The 11687-nt window shown below is 39.1% G+C and overlaps 1 protein-coding gene across 1 annotated transcript; it reads right to left on the reverse strand.

Annotated features, from left to right (window-relative positions):
• Positions 1-2332: 2332 nt before the first annotated feature.
• On the reverse strand, positions 2333-9873 carry parp16 (poly (ADP-ribose) polymerase family, member 16). Its single transcript, XM_022192945.2, has 7 exons — positions 9734-9873; positions 7621-7817; positions 6438-6575; positions 6139-6345; positions 5772-5943; positions 5520-5664; positions 2333-3024 (listed from the first exon to the last, which is right to left on the reverse strand). The coding sequence occupies exons 2-7, from the start codon at positions 7807-7809 to the stop codon at positions 2910-2912; spliced, it is 966 nt and encodes a 321-aa protein (XP_022048637.2). The 5' UTR covers positions 7810-7817; positions 9734-9873; the 3' UTR covers positions 2333-2909.
• Positions 9874-11687: the final 1814 nt, after the last annotated feature.

Raw genomic sequence — 11687 nt, forward strand, 5'->3', positions numbered from 1 at the left:
GAACCTTGAGTGCTGCAGAAATTCTTTTGTAACCTTGACCAGATCTGTGCCTTGCCACAATTCTGTCTCTGAGCTCCTAGGGCAGTTCCTTCCACCTCATGATTCTCATTTGCTCTGACATGCACTGTGAGCTGTAAGGTCTTATATAGACAGGTGTGTGCCTTTCCTAATCAAGTCCAATCAGTTTAATTAAACACAGCTGGACTCCAATAAAGAAGCAGAACCATCTCGAGGAGGATCAGAAGAAATGGACAGCATGTGAGTTAAATATGAATGTGGCTGCAAAGGGTCTGAATACTTCTGACCATGTGATATTTCAGTTTTTCTTTTTTAATTAATATGCAAAAAATTCTACATTTCTGTTTTTTTTCTGTCAAGATGGGGTGCTGAGTGTACATTAATGAGAAATAAAACGAACTTTTTTGATTTTGGCAAATGGCTGCAATGACAGAGTGAAAAAACTGAAGGGGTCTGAATACTTTCTGTACCCACTGTACTAACACCTATTTAAACTAATCCCATGTTGTATTGGGAGTCAGTTAAAGGTCATTCATAAAACAATTTCACTAATGACCAGCATGATGTCGGATCCAGTTTTTTGTCAAACCTGAGGTGAGGCTCTACAGATGCTGCATCTTTGATCCTTCCGCCGCTTCGGCTGACACTGAAATCACTCAGCAACTACTGGATGGGTTGCTGATAAATGCAGTCCAGACACACGTTAATGTTTGTAATACTTTGGCTCGTGACCAAAATCTGGTAGCATTTCCATTAACCTCTGCCGTGCTTCTCGTTTACAGCTTAGAGTCGGTGCATATATTTGCATGTAAACGCACAAAATTAAGACGGTAAACATTATCTCTGACTGCAGACTTCTCTTAAGTTTAGCCCACTGTCTTTATAGCGAGCACTGGATCATGAATGAATTGCTGCAGAAGCAAGATTTTAAAAAGCAAATGTAGCTTTAGGCAGAGCAAGGAAGTGGAATAATGCAGGCGAAGAATGTAGTGAATTAAAGTGTGAAATCGGAGCTGCCGCCGTCTTTTCTGATTCAATTTGGTCACTTTTCTGGTTGGCAAGTGAGTCCCCTCTACCATCGCTGCCCCTCTGACAGTTGATGGTTATTGAATAACAGACAGTTTATGAGGCAGCAATAATGAAGCTTGTACAGAAAGGGAATAAAGCAACAATGGGCAGTTTGTTCTCTGGCCTTCAAATGCCAGTCCTTTCTGAAGAACAGAAGCTGTTTATCTGGCAGATTTCGCAAGATGGAATTTGTTTTTAAACCAAACCAAGGCCTGCATGTTCTTTCATCTTATTTTAACTTGTCGGTCTGTGAATATTAAATAACGCCAGGTGTTTAACCAAACTACAGAGAAGTAAAGAACGTTTTTAAGTAGACAAACCCACTGGAGAATAATTTGTAAAGAACTGACTTTGCTGACAGTGTTGGACAATAATTTAATTGGGGGGAAATGAAATCCCAGTTTAAAAAAAAGAAAAATCTGTCTAAAATGCGTACTTTGATGACATGCACCATCAAATTTAGATTTTTAATTTCATATTTTTTCTTGTTTGTGTGAAATCTAAATCAACCACTCTTTCATTCATGTAAATATCTCCTGTTACATTGCAGCCACAACAGAAAAAAATACCCAAATTCTCCTGCTTTTGCACATTTCATGAGCTGGTAACTGTGAATACACATCAGCATATCAGCTAACTATTAGGACGACAAGATCTGTCACCAAAGCGGGCCGCCTCGGTTATCAATCCATATATCCGTCTGACTTTTTTTTTTACTGATAAAAACAGCAGATAACAGAGGACCGTCTGTGTGCCAGCTGTAATAAATGTGCCCCTGACTGAGGTAACCCACGTTAACGTTTGAATAAAACACAAAACCCGAGAACAATAGAAAAGTACAAGAGAATACTACAAAAGAGTGACCTCCCTCACATGCATGAAAGTGTATCTTTTAAAGAGTGTTATTTTATTTGTGTTGAAAAATTCTCATAAATGTTACAAAGTTTTTGTCAATAAGAGGATTCACCTCTTATTTTTCCCTTTACTGCTGTGAACAAATTAAAGTATACCTGAAATTACACTTTTTGCACTTACTAAAGGTTTTTCCTTATGTCTGAACTCTTGCTTGTGTTGTACGTCGCTTTGGACAAAAGCATCTGCTAAATGAAATTGTAGAATTGTAGACAACAAATAAGGATGTTAATGGCATTTCTTTTCATTTATTTGCATTTCACAGCGCCTCTTTCTTCCTGTATTTCCTAAAAGAATTTAAAAAAATAAAGCAAACATGAAACAAATTAAATCATGAGGTTGAAAAAGGTCCTGATTTATTTATTTTTTCCAAAAAAACACTAAGTGATACAATTAAAAAAAGAAGCATTCAAAGTGGAATTTTAGCTTAGTGTCTGCTGATACTTACTTAGTCGCTGATATTAACGAGTCAGTACAGTCAGTGAATGCACCACAAAAGGAAATCAAGCAGATGCTCGATCCAGCAAATCGACGCCGTGCAACTATTTAAACAAGACGATTGTGATGTGCAGCTTTTATTTCTCCCACTTTGGTTAGTAAAACTGTATCCCCAGAGGACTAAAACCACACAGCAGCAGAGATTAGCCGCAAAACACGGCGTTTACCGAGAAAACGTTGCATAACATTCTTAAAACGCACAAAGGTCGTGTTATACATCTCAACTAAATGAAAACAGGATTGAAAAGATACGCTATCACGGAATAACGGTAATTATACAAACAAAGAAAAGAACTACAGTGAGAGAAAACAGTATAAAGGTGCATAAAAGTGTGTTTTTGCTCGGGCCTCCAGTCAATCAGTGATCAGGAAGGCACCGTGGATAAGAAACATCCAGGCCGTCTGTCGTGTTGTCACCTGAATAATCGGTTCCAAAAGGAGACGAAGGTGGTGGAGTTCAAGGCACCGATGAGTACGAGCAGCAGAAGGTAGAGGCTCATCATGACGGCAAAATGTGTGCGGGAATGTCTGATGGAGAAAAACACAGAAGAGCCACGATTACACGCACAGAACTGAATGTGAAAACAGAGCCATAGTTTAACACTGCTATTTCACGTTTAGTATATGCTGGAATAAAATATGGAATTAAGATGATACTATATCATTACATAAACCTTTTTTGTATTCTGAAATAAGTTTGATTTATTTGTATTAAAGCTGTATGACATCTGCGGCATTTGTGCCAGTAGATAAGTACTGATGAGATTATTTAATGAGTGATTGTGATGTTTTCTGTTGTGTAATGCTTTTTATGTTCATTGTATAAATTATTTCTTTTATATGGTATTATATTATTATTGTAATGGTCCTTAAATGCATCGGTGCTTATGTAAAGTCTTTATTACTGATTTTCGTTATAACTGTGTTTTGCTGAAGTCCATTTAAGTTCCTGCAATATACAAAAATCTTACAAATAATCAATTGGCTGATAAAAGGTGTGTGCACAGTTCCTACCAGACGGGTTCACAAAAGCCTGAAGCTCCTCAGTGTTTTAGCATGTACTTGGCTGCAGCTTTTTCATCATTTCCATCCTTTACACACAAGTCAGCTACACAACAGCAGCTGCATAAGATTGTCCATGTTTTCACTCACTATTTAATGTTTGATACATAAAAGACTCACTAGAAGACAAGGACAGACATCTGTTGATGCGTTTCAGACACGATTCGGATGAATCACTGACACATAATCATGCGCTGGATATTTTTAATTATCTACGTCAAACAAACGGCTAAAAACCTGCACCACATTTGAGGCTATGGACACCAAAAAGCTACGATTTTAGGATAAGTACAGTGGCTCCTCGTCTATCTCTGAGGTTACACTCCAGATCCTATGATAGACGAAAATCTGCAAAGTAGCAACCACATTTATTTTAGGATTTATATATATTTTAAGACTTTATAAACCCTCGCAACACTCTTATAAAACGTTCCCACACTCGTAAAAACACTTCCTATGCTCTTAAACATTTTCTACATTCTAAAACCTAGGTAATTTTAACAACATACACAATTCTATATGGGTATTCACTAGAGAATATACTACAACTTAAATGATGAAGATGATGATGAATTAGCTGTGCAGCAGTGATGACGATGACATGAATGTACTGCACAGTGAGAACAGACAAGACGAGATGCTGAACGCTGTTATATATGAGAGATGGAAGAGACTGATGTTACGGTCACTTTTATTTTGATTTAATATTCTTTCAATATGTTTTCATTATTGTTTTTTTATATTTTTATATTATTTTTCATCTTTAGGCCTGAAAATGCTTCTTTTACCGCAAAATAATTAAAATAATACATCTATAAAAGTACCTATATACCTCAAAATTCTGCTGTATAGCGAAAAATTTGTGACATAGTGAGACCGCGAAACAGGAACTGCGATATGGCGAGGAACCACTGTACACTTAATTTTAACTGCCATATCTGTCCACAAAAAGAAAACAAAGCTGCATAAGAAGAACCTATGTGAACGGAACTTCATTTTATTTCTAACAATACAGATAAACGCTGTGCTAATACATTTACAGTTTAGACAGAGCAGCTCAAGTCTCAATATGGTTACTTTTGGTGTTTTAACAATAACCGCTGCTGTTCAGAGTGGGGGATGGGTTACTGTTCAGTTGGGACATTTAAGGGGTATTATCCTCAACATTTTCATTTTTCTTTTGAGAAAAACCAGACAGGCCACACCGTTTGATGGTCTGTATCAGTCCATGTAATGTACAGTTTTTGTAGTCTATATTTTGGTAATTTTATAGTGTACTTAAAAGAAAGTATAGCACAACGGCTCCTTTCTAATTCTTATGGTTCGGAATTCACCAACCACCACTGGTGTGAACGATCAAATCACAGACTGTCCACGTGTTCCGCTTCAGAGACTTTATTGACAAAGTCCAACTAGGTGTACAGAATGCCGTATGTGTGTGTCATACGGATCCTGTGGGGCTTCATGGGATGCCCCTGTCCATAGTAATAATTTCCAACATCACCGTCATAGTAGTAGCAAACTTTTTTCTTTGTTCCTTGGGAAGTAAGCGCCATTTTTAGTCCTTTTTGGCTGGCTTTCTCCGCACGCACACACACACGGCAGGAGACAACAGCGACAAGAGGCGGAGAGTTTGTATCGCGGACCGTATTCTTTCAATTGACGCACACAACAGCATGTACACAGAGCGACGAGAAGCTAACGAGTTGAACACCGTCTTCTCAACTGCACCAGGGCTGGAGCATACCAACTTAGACGGGGTGGAATGTATCACTCCAAATGGAGGGGTGCAACAGTCAAGAATTGTTCGCCTTTGTTACAGTACTATATAGTGTAGTGTAAAATTTACAGTTGAGAAATTGTACAGTGCTAAAAACCCGCTGATTCACAGTGTAGTGGGCTGTAGAGTGGGCGAGCAAAAAATCTGAACACAGCTAAGGTCCCACCGAGGGGAGTCTTACCTGGACAGGTTCCTCCTCTGAGAGTAAACAAGCAGGTACTTGACTCTTAAAAGCTGATTGTTGGTGACTATAAAGTATTTCTGTGGTACATCTCCTCCTTCACTGTTCTTTGCCCTTGAGCGCTGCCGGTCGATGATTTCAGAATCTGAAATGAAAAATGAGCGCTTTAGTAATATGATATAAGCCTCAGTGTCACAGGATTCATAATCTGTGGGACTCCGTGTGTCCAGAGAGTCACCCGGTTAAACCCACCTTTTTTCTTCACCTGGCACTTCACATCTGGATGATCTATGACTTCACACAAGGCCACACAGCTGAGTTGTGGACCCAGGATACTTTCTCGCCAGCTGCTGCTGTGAGGACTGTAGAGGACAGCCATGCTGAGGTCGCTGGTGAGGTAGGTCCCCTCTCCAAACACTGAGGTCTACACAGGCAAAAAATGCAATCAGATGTTAGTTTTCATGTCAGACAAACCAAGTGGGCAGCTCTGATTTCCACTCCAGTCACCATCGATAAACGGTAACAACCTTTAACAAGATTTTTTTTAAAAATCTATTATATCAGGTCGACAAAGAGCAGCATCTTTATTTTTCAGTGTACTGACAAAGCTGCTGATGACCTTGTTGAGGTGACAGTGCAGCCCGTTGTGAATGATTGAGTGAAAGTTCTCCAGACGGCTCCCGTGGAATGCATAGAAAACATCTCGTCCTTCTCTCGTCCTCTCAAACCTGGCATTCATCTGATCTGAGTACTCCAGCTCAAAAAGGAAGTTGGGCACCGGCGCAGAGATCCCTTCATTTTCTGTCAGGTTACAGAGCTTGGCATACTAAAGAAGATTAAAAAAAACACACCGTAAACAAAAAAAAGCAAGCAAAAGAAGACAGTGTGGTTTATGTATTTATGTCTGTAGCAGTGTACCTCATCTTTCTGTAGCGTCTTCACAGCAAAGCTCTTTGAAGACAGAATCCAGTGTGTGAGAGCCAAATGCTGATCTCCTTCTCTGGGTCGTAGCCTCACCAACTCTCTCACACCAGGCAATGAGCTCACATCTGCCAACTACATAACAACACAATTTATTAAAATCATATTTACACAACCACGGTCACACCTGACAGGAGTGCTTCTTGTTTTCTCTTTTACTCCTTGGACCAAGTGTCTCTGACAGGAAGTTGTCATTTCTTAATCTATGCCATCACAATTTTGGAATGACTTTATTTACCAAAACACCCAAAGATACAACTCTGTACAATGTCAATAAAAACGTAGTCACCACATTTAGCTCTGACATTTTTTTGATCAAATTTTCCCTGAAATTACAATATGATAACCAGATTCTGCCTTTAATTTCTCACAGTAATAACAGCTTGGGGTTGATAAAGCTGACAACAGCACCTCATCATGACTGATGAGTTGTTAAAGTGAGCCACCAAGACATAATAAAATCTCGACTCATTGTATGACTCCTAATCTTCTGCCAAAGCAAGAGCAAAGACGGTCGTATGGTTTTGGTGTCATTTGTCTATCTGCAAGACTACAAAAAAATTAGCAAGCAGATGTACATGAAACTGATGAGGAGATGGAGCATGGGCAAAGGAAAAACTCATGAAATTCTGCTGCAGATCTGGATCCCTTTCTTTAAAGCATCAACATATCAGGTTGGCTTTGGCAGACGACTGTGTTCTCCTAGTGCTCTTCCAGTCTGTATCTGCATTGCTAATGTAAATACAGTTGGGTTTGCATGTATTTTAGACACTCCTCATCTAAATGTACTGACTATATCTTGAAACCATTTGTGTGGCTACTTCACCTACCTATTACACAATCTGTAAAGACATGGTAATACTCTGAATCTGTATTATTTATAATGTCTCACAGTGTTGTCATTCTGTTTTCTTAACTAACTCACAGCGATCTTTAACAGTGCTTTACTGCCACCAAGTGTATGCGTACATTGCCAACTCCAAACTCAAGGTGTGCATGTGCATTCTTTCTAAACAGGAGGTGATAATGTCTATAACTAAGGCACCTATAATAGTGATTATGTTTGACATGTAAGCATAGCTGCTACAATAAGAGGTCTGATCGTCACTATAGCTCTTACCAACTCCTCAAAGTCCTTATTGTCACCGCTTATGTATCGAGGAGGGAAGGGTCTGAGCAGAGAGTCCCTCTTGTAGTTCTGTGCAGCAGCAACAAACAGGCTGCAGCGGAGGTCTGCTGCTACCGGGTCTCTGTGCAGACAGGAGCACACCAGCTCTCTGACGGCTTCAGGTGGCAGCGGCGGCTGCATTCCCAGCACTGCAAACAGAAGCGATAAGATAACACACCAGTGAGCTCATCCACATAATTCAGCCATGTGTTTCCAGATCAATAAACATCTCATGTAAACAAATATGACAAGAGGCTGAGCACTGCAGCACCACTTGTGGAAAGGAGGCAGACAGAGACAGAGCAAAGTGCACAGAATCTATTAAGAACATGTTTTGCATTTTAGGTAACCGTGTTCAAATTTGCTTACATTAATCATTCAGATATGATAAAGATTACTTCTCTAATAGCCAACATTTCTAAAAAGAGGGACAAAAGAAGGCATGCACACACTGTTATCGCTCACGTACTACTTGTAAGTCTAGTCATGCTGATTGTCACAGAAATGATGCGGAACATGTTGATTGTATCTTTAAGAAACATGAAATAATATTAGTTATGCCCACTTCCATACAAGATTTATTGTGACCTTGACCTCTGCACATCAACAATAAACTGTTTATTGTTGATGTGCATTCAGAGGTAGAAGTGGACTAGGTCAGCTCCACCCATCAGAGCACCATAACAGAAACGAAAGGCTGCACATGAAATCTGCGCAGTATCTCTTAACAAAACTAGACTGTTGCTTGCTTGTAATCATGTTAATTCAATTTAGTTAATGTACGTGACTTTATTATAATTTTTGCAATGTCTTATATTCTTTTTAATGCTTTATCTGCACCTCACTGTAATGCTCTTAATGTTTTATGTAAAGCACTTTAAATTGTCTTGGACATGACGGGTGCTATACAAATAAACTTGCCTTGCCTAATGATTTTTACCTTGGTTTATTTATGTATTTCCAAACTTACATCTTTAAGATGAGTTGTTTTATCCAATTCTCAACTCAAAATGCAAAGATATTCAGCATTACTGTCATGTGTGACAACAACAAGCTTCAAATGCTTTTATCTGAGAAACTAAAGACAGCCAACATTAGGCTTTTTTCAGTGTCACAGTTGATGCCAACCAGTTGTCAGTCAGCCAACGGATCAGTTAATCAACTCATTGCTATAGCTCTCGATAAGTGGATAAAGAAACTGCTGTGTTGTGTCAAACTGTTTAATCCCATTAATGGTTCCCCTAATCTTTGCTTTTTCATTACTGATTATTCTTCAGATTTTGTACAAGTGAACTGCTTGGTCTTGAAAACAAAACAAACAAACAAACAAAAAAAACAGTGACAGATGCCCCTCATTATATCATAAAGACCAAAAGGGTACTGTGAAATTGCTTGTTTTTTCCTCCCCATGTTTTAAATCCACCAAATATTAATTTAGTTTATTCAAAGTAAAAGCATCACATTCTCACATGTAAGAATAAACTACCATTAAACGTGTGACTTTTGATGCATGTTTTCATAGTGCAGTCCTTCCCCTACTCTTCTTCTCTTTCTCTGAGGAGGAGACAGTTTTTGTTCGGGATACAAAACCTTACATTACACCGTTTTGTAAATCAGGTCACTGGCTAAGTTTAGCTCATTTACTAATTTAGCAGTTAGATACTTTAGCTAGTGCGAAGTTACAGCCTCTTTTACTTAAATCAACAGTTAACGTTTATTGTAGCTTTAATACCCAACGTCAAGAGCAAAACGTGACACTTCATAACTAAAGTTCAGTGCAGATTTTTGTCTTGTCTTACTGTTTACTGACTGTATTTGGTTGGTTAGTAACGCTGTGCCTTTTAATTAGCACAGGAGTGTGTGAGGAAGCTATTGTTAACAAAGCTAACGCTAGCAGAGCCACTACAAGTGAACATATCCGTCGTCCCGCAACGTTACTCATCACAAATACAACACTGTCGGACTACTGTAGCTTCCTGTTTGTGCTACGAATACACCACTGAGGCACCCGGATATATTTTACTTGACAGTCACTATTTTTTTTTTAATAATTAATTGCTCTTACCTTCAGTCCTGCTCAACTCATAACACTGCAGGAAGAGCTAATGTTAGCTTCAGGAACTGCTGCGTTCAGGTGCAGTAAAAGAAACACAACATTCCAGTTTGTGTAAACACAAATGTGGCAGACGAATGAGCAAATAGAGAAGCGTGGGAGCCGTGTCAGCAGTTTAACATAAAGACAGAGCACACAGTAATATTTAGCAAAAAAATACACAGCACACCATTAAGTGTTTGGTTTGGGGCTTTGAAATCGTAATTGTAACGTCGGCTCTGAAGCAGCATAAAAGAGAAATTTACGAGGATACAGGAAGGCAGCATTCATAACACGTTACTGCTCTGATATTCAGAGAGTCATCTCATGTGCCACAGCAGAAACTAAATATCACTCATTGTCTTGATTCAGCAGCTGGTCAGAGCCATGGACATACTTTCCCAGACAGAGAGGCTCCATTGACTTGTCACAGGCATATCACAGTTTTAAGTATTCAAGGCAAAAATCAGTGTAGACCGGAGGGTCTGTCACCATATTGTAGATAGCTAAATCAGTATCCACATCATAATAAACTGAACTTTAAATGGGAAAGTCAAAAAAAAAAGCTCTTAGGATCTTCAATGTCTAATAAACCGCTGACTATTTTTAGAGCATTTTATGAAAAAAGGACCAGCAGCCATTTTCCACCAAACTTTCCATGTAGCCCGTTTACATGGGACCTGTTATTCCTCTTTCATTCTGAATAAAAGTTGATTCCGCTTTAAAATGTCCTTGAAAACACTTAATTCCAAATTTAAAACCTCATTCCGAATAAGCTTCATTCCGAATAAGCTACCTGGTTTATTCCGATGTGAATTCCGAATAAACTAATTCCTGTGTATGTTCTATGCATGTATACAGTTAATTCCGCTTTAGTTAATTCCGGTCATTCTGCATATGCTTGGCTCCTCACATAGCGATGACGTAGCGTCCTACACGTTCTGCGACCTTTGTCCAGTTACTGTTTCAAAACGACAATAAAACGCAGTGCTCAGAGAAGATCAGCTGAAGAGAAAAGCATGAAGTGAATTTTCTTACCTTCATGGTGATAGTCGATCTGGCCAACTTCAGGTGTTTCTTTGGATGTTTTGTGGCTTCTTCGGCAAGGTGAGCTTCGTGAATCTGATGAGGTCCTTCTTCTGCCAGGTGTCCAAAGTCTTCCAAGTTGTCTGAGTTTCCAAATAGCTAGCTTTCCAGCGGGCTTGCAGATTTGCAAGGGTATGTCCAAATGCAAAAAGGGAATGTCTGAAGGTCAGCAGGCCTTTTATAGGTGCGCGTCACCTTCTGTTGCCATGACTTAAATGATTTACGCGCTTGATCTGTTCTGATCCGGAGGTAAATCTACAATCCATATTGCCCATTTCTGTCTTTCGTTTTTCCACCTATGTGCATGAGCTTCCATCACCTGTCAGAAATAGCCTCAAAGCTACCTGAACCTTTTCTGACAAGATCAGCCCCTGATTGAAGCATCTCAGTGGGAACAAACAACCTGAAAAGCAAATTATTGGACTAAAATCATCTTCTAGTCCTTCTAATAACACAGTTCCAGCAGTGCTGCATAATTTTATGGCCATTTACCTTAATAGAAAAGTCTCCTGACAGCTCTGATGGAACTCAGGATTCACCCACAAAAGATTTAATACAAATCATTGAACCTAGAATCTGTGTGGAACAGAGATTGAATATTATTGATCTTCACATCTTAATGAAGGCACCGCTGCTGTGCCAACCTCGTGTGTAAATGCGCAGAGAAGCAGTGATGCTGCGGGATGCTGCAGGTTTTTATTAATCCTCGTGTCGTCCTGCGGGTCAAATTGACTCGTTTTACAGTTTGGAAGTGTGATTTCAAAATGTATTTTCACAGTGAAACTTCTGATTTCCACGTTTTTAACATTTCTAGGCAATTTCTGAAAATATTTTGGTGGAA

Source organism: Acanthochromis polyacanthus, chromosome 8 (genome assembly GCF_021347895.1).
Source record: "Acanthochromis polyacanthus isolate Apoly-LR-REF ecotype Palm Island chromosome 8, KAUST_Apoly_ChrSc, whole genome shotgun sequence".
Classification (NCBI taxonomy): Eukaryota; Metazoa; Chordata; class Actinopteri; family Pomacentridae; genus Acanthochromis; species Acanthochromis polyacanthus.